This window comes from Gallinula chloropus (genome assembly GCF_964237585.1).
Source record: "Gallinula chloropus genome assembly, chromosome: 7".
In the NCBI taxonomy this organism is placed as follows: Eukaryota; Metazoa; Chordata; class Aves; order Gruiformes; family Rallidae; genus Gallinula; species Gallinula chloropus.
In genome coordinates, this window is record NC_140092.1 from 18,275,011 (window position 1) to 18,293,410 (window position 18,400).

Consider the following 18,400-nt stretch of genomic DNA (forward strand, 5'->3'; position numbering starts at 1 on the left):
TGCTGCTTAAGAAACTTTCTTTTTCCTCTACAATGCATACAGAAAGTGGGCGAGTGAATTTACAGCATTCAGTGCGATACAGCGGACAGAGGTGGAAAGGCCAATGGTGTTTATCATTATGATTATTAAAAATAAATGAAGTGGCAAGGTTTAAACCAATTCACCTTTCTTTCCCACTTACTGTAGCTATTTATAGCCATGCAAAGTACAGGGGTGATGCTGCCGCGGCTCTGATTTTGAGATGCCTAACATTCAGCCAGCGCTCGTGGAAGCCAGGCACATGACGCAGGGCCATGCGGAGCGCTGCTTCATGTGATCAGGGATGTGCAGGACATGAAGGCAGGCCACTAACTGAAAAGAGCACTAATCAAGACGAGCAGGGAGAAACCTGTCACAATAACAACGTCACATGTTCCGTGATAATGTGTCAGTGGAAACCTCTCGTAGCATATTGTGCGCTGCCTTCGCATCTTTATGAAATTAAACTGTAGATGTTTCAATCACTTACATAAAACAAAAAATCCAACTCCCTTCTTTTCTCCTACAAAAACAAACTCCAAAGACACCCAGGAAACCTGGAATACACTAAAAATTTAAGTATTTGAGATATTTTTTGCCTCTACCTAGAGTTAATTCGATGAGGCTAACACCTCATGAGAAATACGAATTAAAAGTGATGTTTGATTTTGAAATTGTTGGTGCACTAACAAAAATGTATTCCATTTTGCAGCAGAGTAGGGATTCACCCATCAAAAGAGACTGGCTGTCAGAGATGAAAGAGAGTAAAGAAATGGAGAGAGCCATTTTAAACATATAAGACAAGACTTTCATCTAATGCTGGACCATATGGGACAGTGCTATTAACCTTGGGAAAAAATCTGACAGTACTGCAAAAGAAAAGAAGATAAAGAAGGGAGGAAAAAAAAAGGAATAATTTACCTTCAATAACTTTTCTGATCTGTACCAACACATTTCAAGAAGTCTATATTTATGCTTTTCCACGAGGTGAAGGTTTTGCCATGTGTGTCCCCCAAGCTTTCTGTACATCCATTCTGGATGGTATGGGTTTTCTGACTGTCTGTGTGTCCTCCCCCCCACCTGCCTGCTAGGGTGCTGCTGCTGGCTCCCTGGGCAAAGCATGACTGGCAAATGCATGGAAGCATTTGCCCAAAGGAGCGATATTCCTTCGCCTGGGTCACCTGTACACCTTCCTTTCACCTCAGCAGTGTGTGAACCTGACTGACAAAGCAGCATTAAAGACAGACATTTCTATAGTTTGCATTATTTCTACCTGAAGAGCAGTCCCACTCAATATAGTTACAGAAACAAGTGCTTCCAGATCCTCCTTGTCAATTGTCTCATCCGTGCTTAAAAAACTCCCTCTGTGGGATTCCACCACCTCTTCTCCGCAATGCATTTGTAGACTGAATTCTCCTTACTCTTTGCAAGTGCTTTCCTAACATTTAAGCTATTTCTTTTTTTTTTTTTCTTTTTTTTTTTTTCCTGAGAACTAAATGGATTACTTTTTATCTTGCCCTTGAGGGACATGAAAAACAATTGTTCACAATCCTCTCTGTAAGAACCTTTTCCATGTTTAAGCCCCCTGTCAGTTTTCTGTTTTCCATACCAAACCAGCCAGTTCTTTCAATTCTTTGCTTTGTGTCACAGGACAGACTTTTAAGTCACACTTCTGCTGCTTTGACTGACCCTTAAGAGGTGACATCCCAAAACAGGCACAGTTTGATATCCCAGTGGTGCAGGACAGGGCAGAAGCATTACCTTTGGTGCACACAGAACCTGCTGTGACACCTCCAAGGAGCTAGAAGCGGGCATTTTTGAATAAGGAAAATGATTTTGTACTTGCCCTTTGAGGGCTGCTCCCCATTTCCAGGCCCCATGCCCAGCCTGACCTCCCCACACTCCCCCCAACCCGGACCACGCTGCCTCCTGGGCTTACCCAGACCCACAACCCTGACCCCTCCTCGCAGCAACTGCCGGTGCCCAGCATAGCAGAAGCGTTACCCCGTGAGGGGGGCGATCTCTCCCCCTTCACCCTCCCGGCAGCACTGTGTGCACGTTCAGCCGCTGGGGTTTTCCTTTCTAAAATTGTTGCATTTTGGGGGGGTGGGTGTGGGTGTATTCGGGGTCTTTATGGTAAGCCCCTCCGAGGGAAACTAAGACGCTCCCTTTCCCGGGTGGGGAGGGGGAGGCGGGGGGGAACCTCTCACCTGCGCCCATCCCCGTGGCGGCAGGGCGGGGGCGCGGAGGGCGCCGCGGGGGGCCGCGCAGCGCGGCGCGGGGCGGGCGGCGGAGGCGGAGCCGGCGGCGGCGCGGCGGGGCCGGCTGTTACTCCGCAGCTCTCCCGCGGGGGCTCGGGCATCTCTGCGCGCCGGGCGGTGCGAGCGGCAGCCGCGCCGCGCCGGGCTCGGGGGGTTGGCGGCGGCATGGAGGGCGCGTACCTCGCCTGGGAGCTGGCGCACGCCGTGCTGCTGCTGAGCCTCTTCCCCGCAGGTGGGAGCCGCGGGCGCGGACGGGCGCGGAGCCCCGCGGGGTGGCCGGGGTCGGGGCCGGCGCGGGGTAAAACTTCGGTGATCTTTACGGCGGGGCAGCGCCGGGCCGGGCCGGGGGTCGCGGCGGCAGCCCGCGGTTTGCCGCGGCATCGCCCCGCGCCGCCTTTGCGGGACGCCCCGCCGGGGGGGGGGGGGGTGTGTGTGTGAATAAAGAGGGAAAAAAATGTCCTTTGTTTGCACTGCGCGGTTATCCGGGACCGGGAGAGGGGCCGACAGGGAGGGTCCCCCCTCACCCCCCCACCTCCCCAGGCCGGGCTGTTTTGACAATAAACTATCTGGTAATCAGTACAAAATGTCCCCGCGGTTAAGTGCTCGTTGAACAATAGGCAGGGAAGGAGCCGCCGCCGTCAGGTGTCCAGCGCTCCCCGCAGAGGTGAAGCCTCCCCGGGGGAGGGGGAACACCCCCGGCTCGGCTCGGCTCGGCGCTCCGCTGCGCCCGGCCGATGCCCCGCGGACCGGAGGAGGCGGGCGGGCGGCACATCCCCGGGCCGAGGCATCAGAGCCGGTGTGCACTGCCGCTCGGGCGGGCCCTCGGGAGCTCTGCCAGCGCTAAAACTTTGGTGGTGTCGGGGGGGTAAATGCAAAGTTTCCCTTCCACTTCCTTGGCAAAAGGGGGTTTCCTTGCCTAACCTCACAGCCCCGGCGCACGGGGCCAGGGATCTGAAATTACAGCCTCTGGCTGCGGCGCTGGGCAACTTTACATGCGGTTCTCGGAGTCGCGGTTCGGATTCGTCGCGCCGTTTGTAGGCTTTAAGAGGCATCTGGAGATGTACCGAGGGAGGTGCCGTGAGGAGATCCCTGCTAGTGTCCAGGAGATCCCTGCTAGTGTCCGGGGAGTCGCGCCCCGGGGCGGAATTTGGCTCCGCGCTCCGAAAGCCTTGAAAGCGGATAACGCGAAAGGTTATTTTGCTTTGCTTATCTGAGAGCCGAGGATTTGGGAAGCGATGCACGCTGCTAGGTGTGCAACGGCTGCTGCCACCAACAGAGAGGAGCCCTGCAGAGCACCCTGCGTGCGAGCAGCCGGGGGGAGCTCGCCGGGCTCTGCTGCCGGGAGCAGGTCGAACTGAAACGCCAGGAACTAACCGTAGGGGAGATTTACGTGGCTTCATCCTAAACGCCGTAGTTTGGGAGGCGAGAGAAGGCGCTGCAGTTGATTTACGAGCGTTTTTGTTTATGGTTTTTGTTTGAGAAATGTTTTGGGTTTGCTGCCTTTTGTTTATTGATAGTCTGGGCTGCAGTGTGGCATCTGACAATTTGGACTTTTCTGCTGGGAAATACCCAGCGTGTATGTCTGCAAAAGGCTAGTGCTGTGGCATCAGGGTGTGGCATCAGGGTTAGGAAGGTCTCCTACCAGTGGGTTATTCCTCAAAATAGACAAAAGATGAAATGATTAATGCCCACTAACTTTCTTTACTTCATGTGTTTCTTGCCCGTGTTTTAAGGTCAATCATATGGTTAGACAGTCCTTAAGGAAAGCTTGGCAAACAGGTCAGATCGGCAGCATCTTCTGGAAGTCATGAGATGCAGGCTCCAGTGAGGCAAGGAGGGGACCTTTCTCCTGATCCTTCCACTGGTCCTGGGTTCAGACACTTAACTTGTGGTTGACATTTCACCTCAGGGGCACATCAGGCAAACTGGTGTAGGCAAAAATACACCGTGTAGCAGGTGTAAATGACTTGCTGTTGCAAGGGACAGCTGTCTTTGGGTACGTATGTGCATCATTTGTGTATCATCACACTGATGTAGGAGTGTTCAGGGCTAGTTGTGCACTGGAGGTGGTATCTGACTGATGGTCCGTGTCCTGGCAGAGGCAGAGGGGACATCAGAAGTGACAGAGCTGTTATGCTGTGCTGGATTGCTTTGGAGCAACCATGACCCAGGTTACTTTTGGGTTTGCCTCAGTGCGGAAACTTGGACTGGATGATGTCTCACAGTCCCCGTGCAGACCTACCCTGTTGTTTATCAGTAGACAAATTTATATTAAGTACCTTTCCTTGGCCTTCAGTCAAGAGCTTCTTCCTTTGGTTGGAAATAGGGAAGGAGGATGTAGAAAACAGCTTAATGTAGCTTCTTGGAAGGTAAGCCATTCAGCTCCTCTATCCATGATGTCTTCCTACTTTTTGTTTTTACTGCATCCTAATGTATGCTTCCACTTTTCCTTCTAATTGAGGATCGTCCAGTCCTCATTTTATGTGATACTTGGGAATGACCTTTTCTCGGTGCCTTTCCTGGGCTCCCCACTGGCTCTCCCTGTTCCCCAGCCCCTCCAGTACCCTGCCAGAGTCTCTGTGGCATTTCCATCCTGTGGTCATGGAAGACTGGCCATGGTTCCTTTCAGCATCTATCACTATAGCCTTTTTCTTTCAGTCGGCTGCAGAGTAATAGGAGGCTCTCCCTGTGCCCAGAGGGAAGAATGTCTGTTTTTATAATGCTTCCTGCTACCTGTCAGCTGGGAGAGGGGAGGCTTGAAGGACGAAGATTGAATTTGATGAGGATTCTGATTGCTGTCACACAGCCACTGCCTTGACCCCCACAAACCACCTGAGTATCCTGCCCTCTCTACTCACCAGTTTTTCTCTGCTTTCTCCTCCTTTTCCTCCCTCCCCTGTGGCAGTGCAAATTCTCTTGGGCAGAAATGTGTCCCAAGGCCACTGCCAGGAGCAGAATGAAAATGTCAAAGATTGCTCAATACTTGACTGTCTTTCCTTCTGTTACAATGGGGATCCCTCTCCCAGCAAGTGTGTAAGTGATTTTTCTTCAGGCTTTACAACAAAGAATATGATAAATTTGGTGAGAAGTGAGATGCCCATTTGCATCCCCTTTAGGTACCATTCCTAGAGACTAGAGGCATTTCCATGTGCTCAGCTTGCAAGGGAGAGCATCTCACTGACAGGTGACTCCAGCCCTAGTTCCAGTGGGTTAGACTGGCTCTCTGTGGGCTTCACACCTCACTTCAGCCCTCTCAGAAACCTATTGTTGGTGGTCCAAACAGTAATGTTGCTTTGCAGGTGCCAGGATTGATCAAAGGATTCTGAGTCACCTCCAGAAGGGACATGTTGCACCAGGACGCAGGTGGAATCAGAGAGGATATGTCTTAAGCACATGTAAACTCCAGATAGGACAGGTCTCAGGAGGAACATCTGAATCATGTTCCAGTTGGTAGGAGTTTCTCATAGTGAAACTTGTCCTTTTTTCTCTCTGGTTTGTTGTGATTTTGTTGTGACTCTAATGATGCATCTATATTCTTTGGATTTCTTTCTGAACTATAATTCATTGTTCATGTGAGCTATTCGAAAGATTCTTAAGGCATATCTGGAGCTGTCAAACTAAATACCAAATATTACGCATTTGTAATTTGAAGGAGAGCTGCTTTCTTCCTGATCTTTCTGTAAACACACCGGTGTAAGCTGAAGGTAAGGAATAACAAATTCTGGATGAAACAGGAACCGCACAGCATCAAAGAGTTTCAACAACATATATGTTTATCTGCCGTATACGACAGCCGATCTAATCTCGTATCAATCTTGTAGAAGACAGGCAGTAATTGCTCAAGGTTAAGCCACTTCTCAGCTTTTTCTCTCTGCCCATGAAGATGAATGCCATTGCAGAGATCAAGCGTTGCGCATTGTCTTGCTCTATGTGTATGACACACGATTTTACAGATGTTGTTTTCTTTTTCATCTAGTACAAACATCTTCCAGGATTTTGACTCATTTCCTTAAGTCTCTTTCAGCTGTTCAGAGAATGGCTAGAGGAAATGAGGTCTAATATCCTAATGCATTGCATTTACTGTAAGTATCCTCTCACTTTAGGTATAAAACTTCGCCTTTGCGTAATTTCTGAATGTCCTGAACATTCCCCCCGTGCAAGAAACAACTTGCAGTTGTTTATGTCCTTCAGAAATTCGTCTGCCCCAGTTGAGGCTCTTCAGCCTTAACAGAGCTTAAGGTATTCATTGTAACCTCAGGCAAAAGGGGAGAGCTGATGCTGAAGGCATCGAACGAAGCGATGATCTGGAGTTCAGCGTGTTACATCTTCTGGACAAGTATTACAACAAATCTGAGGAGAATGTGCGTACAGATGACCAGGAATTGACATAAAAGAGATCTTAAAATGATTCTCACTCTTCTGTATAATTTTGCTGCGGAAGTATTGTGCTTGGCTCTTTCCGTGACTTTTAGGAAACTAGAAGGGCTTTTTTCTGAAAGGAGGAGACCTCTTTAACAATGAATCCTGCAAACAGTCATAAAGGAACGTACTTTTACGCGTGTGAGTAGTCTCCTTGGCTGGTTGCCAAACCTAATGGCAACCGAAGTGTATTGTTTGTCCACCAGCCAAGATTGCTGCTCTTAGTGATAAAAGCCTACCAGGAGTGTAAACATCTGTGTTTGGAGGGAGAACGCGACTCCTGTTTTCTAGGGTATACCAATTAGAAAGCACAGTAAATGTTAATCTCTCGGTGGATTTACTCTTGGGGATTACAGTGATTTATTCTGAAACATAGGTTTTTCAGAAATACCTTTAAATGGATTTTTAATGATCATTTTCATGTTGCAACAGGATTTTTTTTGCGCACCACGTAAGGCTGTTGGTTATATTATCTTTATATTATCTCTTGCAGGCATTTCAGTAACAGAAAAGTTTCTAATGGTGCTGTCATGCTAAACAACTCCTGGGCTGCTCCATGCAGATCATTCCTTGGAACTGTAACTAAAAAGAGGCAACATTTAGTAAAATTGTGGGCTACAGAGGGTTTTGTCGCTGTGGGGGCTGACAGTGGTAAATGTCTATGGTTTTAAATGCCATCTGACAGCCAAGTCTGTAATCACGTAACATAATCATTAAATATCTGGTCAACTAGGCACTGACAGTTGTAAATCTAAGTGATAAAGGGGATGCGTGGGCTGATTTAAGTTAAGTAGAGATAAAAACCATGACAGGGAAATCTGAAAGCCAGAGATGCATCTCCTACAGGTTCTTTGGAAGCCTGGCAAGTGCCAGGTTAGTCTGATGGAGGGAAGATCTCCTTTCTTTTCCTCTCAGGAATAGTCTTAACGTAAATAGCGCTTCTCCTCTCGCTCTGGGTGAACATGCTCCTCCTGGCATGGAGTGCATTTCTCTTGAAGAAAAGTTTTGTACCCAGTCCAGACTGGAAAAGGAAATCAAACTTGTTGGTTAAAACCTGTCATTCTGAGTCTGTGTGTTTTAGAGGAGGAGAAAGGTCCTGATGCGCTGTATTTTGGTATTTTTGGGTATTCATCTACCTAGGCCATTCAGAACTAACTAGCTTCCTGCTGAAGGGTATCATAAGATTAAAACCTTGCGCTTGGCTCTCCTCATCTGCTTTTTGTTCAGGAGTTAATGTCTGCACCGATGTCACATGTTGAAGGTTTTGTCTGCAGCCCTCAGGACTGGAAACTTCATTCTTTGCTGAATAAAATCTGACTTTCTCACGCATTTGCCTGTCTCCTGCCATTGGCTTTCTGAGAGACACAGCAAGTCTTAGGAAGCTCCCCTCCACACTGATCAGTAAGAGTAAGGCTGGGGGAGACCTGCAGGGGACATCTGCTCCATCCCTTGCTTCCCCTCTTCAGAGTCAGATCTCCCCAAGCAGACTTTTGTCTAACCTGCTCTAAGGCAGGCTTGGGGTGCAGAGTCTACCCCCTGTTTTTTCTAGTACATGAATAGTTGTTATAGGTCAAAATCTTCTGATAATCTCCTTTGCTGGTCACTTAATTAATTTAACTCCATCCTTTTTGTTTTATTGTGTTTTCCCCCTGCTTTGGTGAGTATAGTGACCTGCTGATCACCATCCTCTTAATAGTAACATCTTACACATTGACAGTACGACATCTGTGACTTCTCTTTTCTATAATAAACCTTTTTGAGTTTTTTTCTTTTGATGCATCTTTCCTAAACTCCTCCTCCTCTTGTTCTTTTCATCCCTCTCCAACTTGTTTGCATTTCCTCCAGATAGGATGTGTAAAACTGACACCTGACTCCAGACAAGAAATGTAGTGCTTCCAGGTTTAAGAAAACTGTTTCCTCCCCATGTACTTTGTGCTTCAATTTGATTCAAAGCATTGTAAATCTGATTTTAATCATGATTTAAATCAGCCAACAGTAAGCCTCATTTTAACTGTTTTGCATTTGTACTTAATCATTTTGTAAAGAAAGGTTTAACCTCCTTTATTACCATTGAGATAGAGTTTTAATTAAATATAGCCTTTGCACTTAATGTTATACTTACTTTGATTAATCACTGTGCCTGTATTTAAGCAATTATGTAGCTTGTTATATATACACTTATTCTGATTCTTCATGTGTATGTTTTAGTATGAAAATAGAATAGTGTTGACATTTCTTGTATTAGATAATTGATTTTTACTGATGATTTGCACCGATTACAATGAAGGAAACGAGAATTCTGAAATGTTCTTCCGTTAGATAAATAGCGCCACATAGAAGCCAGCCAATTCAGAAGAAAAAACTCATTGAGAAATGTTTTCAAATAAAGAATTAATGCCTGAAAGGCCTATCTGTAGTCAAAACTGGTGGTTTCTAATCACTGTGCTGTAAAAATTTTAGAACTACTCCATCTCATCCTCTTTTTATTCTTAGAATCGCAATGGAAAGAAACATTCATGGGGTTTTTTTTTCAACTCCTGATCAGTAACTCCTCTTTGAATGGAATAGTTGCTTAATTGAGTTGTACTGAATGAACCAAAATAAAGAGAATATTTTCTTCACACCTGCTGGGAGACTCCAGATGCCAAAGGCTTTTGTATCATTGGGGCAGAACCTGCCTAGAGGTGCTCAGCCACTGACTTCTGTGGCTTTAAAATGTTGGCATCAAATGTATGGGTCAAATAATTTTTTTTTTGGCCTTTAATTTTGTTTTAATGATTTGAGGAGGTGTAAGTTTTAAGTTTCTGTTGAAAGTTTTTACTTTTTGAAAGGAAAACGTGCTTTATAAAAGTGCTGTATTTTTACTTTTAATGTAATATGTAATTAAATATGTGGTTTAAGACAGTATTTTGACCTGAAGTGGTTCTGTTTGTATGCCTCAGATGCTCTTGTCTACTAGGACCTGGTAGGGAGGCATTCACTTTCTGCCGCTTGGTGACCCCCCGATCCTTTACTTTTGCTGCCTAACACTTTGTTTGTGCTTCTATAGGACATGGAAGTGTTTTCCATGCCTGGATGAGCATAACTTTTTAACTCTGAAAAGAAACTATGTTATCTTCAACAAAGTAAAAGCTTCCTTCCAGTAGCGTTCATTATTACACAAGCTGTTGAAGTTTCCTATTCCATAGCACGTCTGACTTCCAGGTATTATACATAAAAATTGCTGACTTTGTAGTAATGCTAATATCATCATACTGAGGATTTGAGGTATGCAGCACAATGAAAGAGGTCAAATGGAAGGAGCAGAAGCAAACCCTGTATTTCTGGTCTCCTCCCATGAAACTAGGTACCATCAGCAGTGATGCTGAAATGATTCCCTGCTTAGGCAGGTTCTCGGACTGGGCTCCCAGTGGGATGCACTCTTGTGTATCTCTCCTGGGGTAGGATCACTTTTTCAATAAGCAGCTACCTACATACGCCATGTATATGAAATTTGTGGTAGGGCTCGTTAATAAACTAGGAAGTAAAGTACAATTTACGAGCAAAAAAAGTGGGACTTGTGCTGACTGTGGAGATCAGGTTCAACAGCTGAGTTATATATCTCCTTGCCAGAAGAGGACTGGGGAAATGAAACTGGATTGTCGCTGTACACAAGGCACACCCAAGACAGCATCAGTGGCAGATCTCGCTGGGTTGTTAGTGTGATTGGCCAAGGCAAGATGTGTTCACCCAAGAAAGTTCCAAAGAACCTGCCTATGGTTCCTCGGCAGGTTCCTCAGAACTTCCTGCCACTGGTTCTCAGAAGTTGTCCTACTCACAATTTCAGAAGGCATATGCAAAGATACTTCTGTAATACTGGGTCCCCATTGCAAAAATACGTTTATTAGATTTGGTATTGTCTGTAAGACAGCACTTTTACAGGAATTTTTTAACAGCATCCTAATTAGCAGCAAAGCTTGTGCACTAGCTAGACAAAGGAATTTACTGTAGGCTTAATAAAAAAATCACTGAATAGGTAAAGTTAATTTATGTGGGCAAATACAGAAATACTCCAAAAGCTACTTCTTAAATGGATCTGTGTGCCATGTGGACGCATGACGTGATGCAATGAGTTGTATTTCAGCAACAGAGCTATATAAATGCCTTCGCTATCTTGTTACTAAAACTGGCTTTTTTTTCTCATGAATTTGCTCTTCCAGTGAGGGCAAAGAGAATGCAAAATAATATGGACATAAAGGACAGCTGTGTCTTTCCTGCAAACTTTAGTGACCATGTTTATTAATCCGAGAGTCCTGTTTATTGCTGTAATCTTCTAGGAAAAGGTAATGAACTAAATATCTAGAGAAAGTAAAAAGCAGTGCTTCTCTTTGTGGTATTTAATGTGGTCCATCATAAGAGCAATGATAACATAATTATGCAATTATTGGTATATTTTTCCCCTCTGGAGGCCTTATGTAGATGATTACCAGTGCACCTTTTAATGAAATTGCTACTATTTGATAAAATTACTGCCAAGGCTTGAAATAATTAGAATTCGCATTGTCAAAAGTCCTACATCTCCTTCCTCAGTTGAGCCTTTTCCAAACAGGCATTAATTCAGATTGCAAAACGATTAACTTTTTCTCCAGTTTTCCTGTTTTTCTTCATTAAAACTACCTTTCACTGCCTTTCGGAGAACACACTTTCAAGCCCATGTTGCTCATTACAAGGAACATTCGTTCAAAATGGAAGTTGAAAGATACCGCACCTTTTAATGTAAATGTCAGTGAAGAGAAGTGAGGAGAAAAATCCATTAAAGGAATAGACTGGATGAATGACAGCTGAATCTGAATACACCATGCATTAGTGCGCTTTTTCAGTCCTTTTAATCGTTCTCCATACTTACGTTGTAATTTGTTTATTTATGTGTCTAACAGCTGATAAAACTAACAGCTGGTTAAGAAGTAATTTTGGAATTAGAGGGAAAAAGGCACTAATTCAGTAGGAGTAAGGATCAGTCTAAATATTGTACAAATCTCAGCGCTGACAAGTGTTGTGGGAAACAGTTGCCCCTTTTTGTTGTTGTTGTAAATCCTATTTATGTGTTTGTACACACATGTAGATTTATAATCCCTCCGTATTTTTGCAGAAGAACTTTTTCACAGTGAGGGTGACAGAGCCCTGGGACAGGCTGCCCAGGGGGGTTGTGGAGTCTCCTTCTCTGGAGATGTTCAAGACCCATCTGGACGCTGACCTGTGTGACCTGTCCTAGGGCAGGGGGGAGTTGGACTCCATGATCTCTGGAGGTCCCTTCCAGCCCCTACAGTTCCATGATTCTGTGATTTTTTAATGTGTTTGTACATGCATATAGATATATCTTCCCTCCGTATTTTTCTTTGAGTAAGAATTGACAGGTAATTGTTCTAAGCTCAGACCATTCTTACAGCTTAAAAACCCCTTAGAGGTTGGCAATGCTTTGGGTCTGGTTGTATCTGTTAGCACATTGCCTGTAGATGCCTTCTGTGGTGGGAAGTTTAGGTGTAAGAGACTGTAGTGCACCAGCATGCTGTAATAAAGTTAATTCATCATCTAGAGCAGGTTGCTGCTCGTAGTGCTTCAAGGTGAGTGACTGAACGGCTATGGTGCGTATAGACCTCCTTAAAAAAATGGAAAACCAGACCCCAAAACAGTGGGGAGAGCCTTAAGGCCAGGTCTTTCCAGAAAAACAGGGTTCCAAAAAGTATCATTTCCAGCCATGGTGTTTGATCCTGCTGAGGCCATCTAGCATGGGTGCTAAACCAGAACTGCACTGAGTTACGTGTCTGCTTTTGACAAACACCGCTACTAGCCGTGTCAGCCGAGTGAGGCATGTCAGTCAGAACAGGCAAGCTGCTTGGCTGGCTGGGAAAGTGTCTTCTTGGCATGTCTGGAGTTTCCTCACCCCCTGCAAGGAAAGACAAAGCATCTGGGGAAGAGGAAAGCATGTGTGTGTGTCTGCAAGGTGCAGTTACTTCCTCAGCCCCCTGCCTTGAGGCTGTGTTGCACCTGCATGTGCAGGGCAGCTCTCACATGTTCGTTTTGGAGGTCACGTGCAGAATCGGCTCTGCTAAACCTGCTTCCGAAGTACGGAGGCACGGTATGAGTAGCTGTGTTGCTAATTGCTGCGGCGAGACCCTCAGCAGGAGGATCTGCTGGCTTCCACCCACAAGCGGGGGATCAGCCCAGGTGCTCATGCTTGTCCTGCCTGTAGATCCTGTGAATGTCTGTCTTGGAGAGTGGGATGTGCGGGGGCTAGAGAGCTGGATGGATTTGTCTGTGTGCCACCTGCCTCTGATGCTGTTTTTTTCTGATTAACCGCCCGCATTTGGAGGGGTTTGGAGTGTCTCTTCAGGTGTAGCTGTGTGTCTCCTCAGTCACCTGAGCTGTTTTCTTTGCAAGGGGTAAACACCAAGTGCCTTTTACTTGTCCAGTGGAATGCCCTCCCAGGTCATGAGGTGTTTAGTGAGGCAGGTCCATGTAGGAGGAATCCCAAACTGTGGAGCTGAAAGCTTCCCATGGGGCGTTACACAAAGGAAAGGGAGGGGTGTGTTTCTCACAGCCACAGCCAAAGTCCAGCAGCCTCAGTGGCTGCCCACGTTCATGAGTCCACAGATGATAAAGACAACCTTTGTTCCAGCCTCCTTCCACTTCCTCTCTTGGGTTTGCCCTGGGTGGCAATGGCTGGCTGGTTCCACACTTGCTCTTTGTGTTGGAACATGCCCGTTTCTCCTTCACACTGCCTGCAGATGGAGTTGATTTGGCTGGGCCTTTGAGTGCTGGGCTGGCACACTCCCACCTTCTGTCCTCCACAGTGCCCTTCCTCTGCCCCCTTCCTGCTCAGGGTGAAGGGTCTCTGGAGGGGGGGAAGGCTGAGTGAGAAGACAGTGGTTGCCCTCATGCAGCTGGGTAAATGCCAAAGCCCCCACTAATCCTCTCCCCTGGTTTTTTTGCTCAGTAACCTACAGCCTCTGAGGACCAAAACTCTGGAGCAAGTGCAAGCACTGGAGCTCTGCATTTCTGCTTGGGAAACACACAGCCTTGAAGCGTCTGTTGGTCAGCAGATGGCTCTGACTCTGTTCAGTGGGTTAGAAACAGACCACCGAGTTCTGTGGGGAAGCCTAATCAGCCTAGACACTGCAGTACATGCCTGGTGACGGTTAAGCTACTTTTCAGTCTCTGAGATGAAGTTGGGGCAGAGGACCTGGTCAGCTTTTCTGTCAGCAAGGGTTTGTGGCATTTGTGCCATCACAACCGTGATGGTTGGAGGGGACATTCACGCCCTTGGACTGTTTTGGTCTATGACTTTGAAGAAGACACTAGCATGGGTGTTGGTGTGGATGGTTTCTTAGGAAGAAGTAGGAGGCGATGCTGCTAGCCGCCTTTTCCCCTGCAGCCTAGCTGAAACAGGATCTGATGCGGCTTTCAGATCAAATCATTTAAAAATTGACATTTGCCATTGCTAAACTTTTCATCTAGCATAAGGGAGAGTGTCTGTTTAGTGAAGCGGAACAAAACAAGTAAGCATATGATAGCATCTCTCCTTTGAAAAATCTGGGAGATTGTCTACATCAGAGTAAATTAAAGTTGTTTCAGTATGATTAACATGCAAGTTTGACGCTTTATTTGTTTCTCCAGGGCATGAAATGGCAGGACAAAGAACATATAATTGAAAAGGCCATTAATTCATCTCCGTCATAGCATATGTCAAGTGTCATAGTGGCTTTAACAAATGAGAGACGGGGTTGGAAAGGCAATACTTTTCAATTAGACCAGCTCACACTGTAAAGGAGACCGGGCAGGCTCCTGGCTAGGACTTCAGGACTTGCGTGAAAGATGTGGTTTTGCTTCTGCTTTTCTTTCAGGCCTGCAGGAGACTTCTGTGTCTGAAAACATACTCATTTCAGTGGTGCTGGGCATGCTGAAAGAGGATATTAACTCCCTGCAAGCCATGTCTTGCTGATATCCCCAGCCCATTGCATCTACAGCAGTGCCACTACTTTAACTGATAAGGCATATCTCTTCGTTTCTGCTCTCTTATGTTGCTGTGGATGAGAAACTGAAAACTGCGGTGAGTGAGGGCTGTGCGATAGCCCTTGAAATGAACACGGTGCCCAGGCGCTGAAAAGAAAGTAGTCTCTCGCTGCACCCAATCATCACCATCTTACACGAAAGTTGGGGACATTTTGTCCCTTGAAGTTTAGCTCCTCGCTGTTTGTCATAGAAAAAAACCCACAGTAACTGATTTAGAAATCATGGTCAGGATCAGGTCATGGTCAGGTCATTGTTTTCGTTGTGCAGTGTTTGTATGTGGGGACTGCTGATGGCTGTGGAGGTTATGGACAACAGCAAGGGGAAGAGGCAGAGAGAAGCTTGGAAGAGCCTGCCATGCCCTAACAGTGCATCCCAGCCCTGGGAGAAGCAGGGAGAGGGATTTTCTTTTGCTGGGTAGCAGTGAACCCGCTGCCAGCCCCTTGGGCTTGGCAAAAAGGCTGGTACTGGATGTGACCAGGTTGTGGCTGGACTGTGAAGCTGCGCTGTGTCCCTGTCTTGGGACAGGTTTGAGATAACTTTAGAGTGGAAGGGAGGGGATAAGGCATAGGTCTGTGTGTGTTGTTTTGTTTTGGTTTGGTTTTTTTTTGTCTGAAAGCACTCTGTCGTGCTGCAGAGCTGCCACATTCTTGTTCCTTTTCATGTTTAGGTAAGATTTGAAAGAGAAGTTGACCACAGAGGGGATAACCTGTTGGCCGAAGGTTGTGCAGGAAATCTGTGGCAGAGCTGGGAATAAAACCCATGCTGCTTGACACTTTGCCCTGTTCCATGGCAGTCCCCTGTCCTTTGTTTGCTTGGTGGCTGGAGATGGTCTCCAGTTGCTTGTGAGCATGATGTGGAATTGCACCTGACGTGCCTTTCCGTGGTACAGCAGTGTTGGGGCTGAGGCTGAAAGCTCCCACACAAACAGTATTTTTTCCAGGATGGTGCACTCCTTAGCCAAAGCTATTTTGTGTGCACATCCCTTAATTGTTACAGGAACATTCTGCTGTCCTTAATCATATCCCTGCAATTTGTCCTGCATTTCCTATTGGTATTATCTAGAGCCGTTTCATTTTCTAATTTCTCCAGCCCAGTTTTCCAGATGTTCCTTCTGCATGTGCTCCCCCACTTTCCTCCTTCTCCCTTCATTTTTAGGGCTTAGGAAGCTGCTTCTAATATGTTTGTATACTCTGCTTCTTTTTTCAGTTACACAGCCTTGTTCACTAGTGATCCCAGCATTGTGGTTTTTAACTTAGGTTTGTTCTACTCCAAGGAGAAGCTGTGGTAGTGGAAGTGACACTTGTCAGCTGTGGGATGTATTTAGAACATCCAAAATGGGTCTTGGGCAGTTTGACTCTGAGTTTTGCAATTTATTGTATATATTTTTAATTTTTAAAATTTTATTGTTAATTACTTGGTATTTGCCGCTATCAACATATGTTGTTAGCATAAATAGTTACCTGCTAATTGCCCTTGATAACAACTCTAGAGAGTTATGCAGAACCCCAGTGTGGTACTCTGGCTGTTCAATGTATAGAGAGCACTGGATGTTTCTCAGTGGCATCCACAGTCCATGAACAACAGTAGAATCACCTGCCCTCACTGGCCTGCAGGAGCCATATGGGCAGAGGGTGGGTTTCCCCACTTTCCCTTGTCCTGTGGTGTCTCTGTAGTCAGGTGGGCTTCATGGAGGTGGTGATGCTCAGCTGAATAGTGAGGTAGTGGTTCACCTCCTTTTCCAAGGGAGGGTGGAGGCATGCCCAGGTGTGGGTCAGATAACAGAGTAAGGATGCACACCTATGCCTGGAATTCTTCAGCAGAGACATAGCCATGGGTTCCTCCATCCTGCTGCTCAGAAAGTTCACAGTCCCACTGGAGACCAAAAAAGTCATGGTCCTGCCTGAGGTGGAGATGGAGCCTTGGAAGGAAAGAGCTGAGTCCATACATCTTGCAGTTCGATACTTGGAGATCTCTTGCCATCCCTGGTGTATATCCTGCCAACGTGACTGATTTCCAAATTAGTGTTACTCTCACAGTTATGCTAAGTGTGCAAGAGCTGGAGGAGCACAGTTGTGTCTCAGGTGTGGTACAAATGAAGCAGTCTCTGATGTGGGGTGTTAGCAGTCTGAGAAAAGATCAAGGGAGAGCAGATGGACACATGCTGTGGGGATTAGTACGCTGGATTACAAATTGTTGGTTAAACTCTCAGATTTCTGTTATTTAATTATTCCTCCAAAAAAGGAGATACAAGTCATTCCCATCTTCCTAAGCACCACTTTAATTCTGGATTTTAAAGACAAGGGATATTTAGAGGCCTAACAGTAAGCACATCTGATGGTTTTTGCATTAACAACCTCTCCTGACACTGCCGACTTTTCTTGGAAGCACCTTGTTTTCAGAAGGCAACAGGAAAAAAAATTCCGATTGTGGGAATTCTTTGTACAAGGCGTAAATCCAGTTTGGAAACAGCTTTGCGGAGAAATTGTAAGCCACATAAAGGAACCATCACAAGATTGTCTCAAAATATGAACGATGGTTTCAACTGGAGCACGGTGGCTTTTGTTGCCACAGAGTGCTTGTTCCTTCTCGGCCTTTCTTTCCCTAAGTCTGGTACATAACCTGTTTCTTGTGCCCCTGCATGGAGACACATGCTCTGCTGTGTTGTTTATCACCTTTAAAAACATTCCACTGACTTGCTAGATGGTTTTGCATTACAAAATTTTGAACTCTTAAACTTGAATGGGTGTGATGAGTGGCAGGGGAAAGAGTAAGTAAAAGTTACTAATGTTGCATAAAATATGAAATTATGTTTTTCTTAATCTTTCTGGCAATTATTATTTCTAGGACGCTTGTTTATATGTTCAGTCATGTGAGTTTGCATAGAGGATTAGTGGACCTCAAGTGGAAAATATCTGGTGGTGCTGGAAAAACAGGCGCTGCTGGGCTGCCTGTTGTGTTTAGCGCTCATAAATAAATCCTCATCCGAGGGAGATGGGGAGAGAATGAGGGCTTCCTCCAAAACCCAGAACCACAAACCAAGTAATTAGACTCTGCAGGTGGTTTGACCATCCTTTGCTTCCTACCTTGTGGTGGATTTGTCAGGAAGAGGAGCAGGAGCAGTTACCTGACCTGGTCTTAATCCCGTATATACCTTAAGAACTACTGAAGCTGTGAGATGAGTGAATTAAGTCTGGAGTAGATAATCTCATCCCAACTAATTATCCGATTGTTTTGCTTGAACGTCTGTTGTTATCTGCGTGGGCAGGGAAGGAGCCAACGAGTGTTTTTGCATGCAAGGGGTGTTGGTTTTTCAGAATATCCCCCCCACAGCTCATGCATGGTGATCATACATCCAGTCCCTTTGCACGATGCTGCGCTGTGCAGAGGTCCACTGGGTGATAGTGATTTGTAGGACTTGAGAGCCAGCCTTCAGAAGAGGAAGGGTTTGCTGCTGCAGCACCCAGCAGCATTTGTACACCATCCCATGGGTGTGCAGGGTTTGAGAGGGCCGCACTCATTCATAGGTCAGTTACGACATTAATCTGTGCACTGCCACCTCCAATCCATTCCTTTCCTTGGCAGACCTGTTGGTGATGTTCTACCATTGACCTTCAGGCATCCTTGTGTCCTGGGGTTGGGTGGTTAAGTGGGGT

General features: G+C 46.0%; 1 protein-coding gene across 1 annotated transcript in view; it reads left to right on the top strand.

The window, feature by feature from the left end:
* Positions 1-2,444: 2,444 nt before the first annotated feature.
* KIT (KIT proto-oncogene, receptor tyrosine kinase) overlaps positions 2,445-18,400 on the top strand; it is a gene marked incomplete at both ends in the record, with an annotated part of 56,074 nt that continues 40,118 nt past the window's right edge. Inside the window, one exon of the mRNA XM_084266705.1 lies at positions 2,445-2,511. Within this exon, the coding sequence (XP_084122831.1) occupies positions 2,445-2,511 (67 nt within the window). The remainder of the gene's footprint in view (positions 2,512-18,400) is intronic.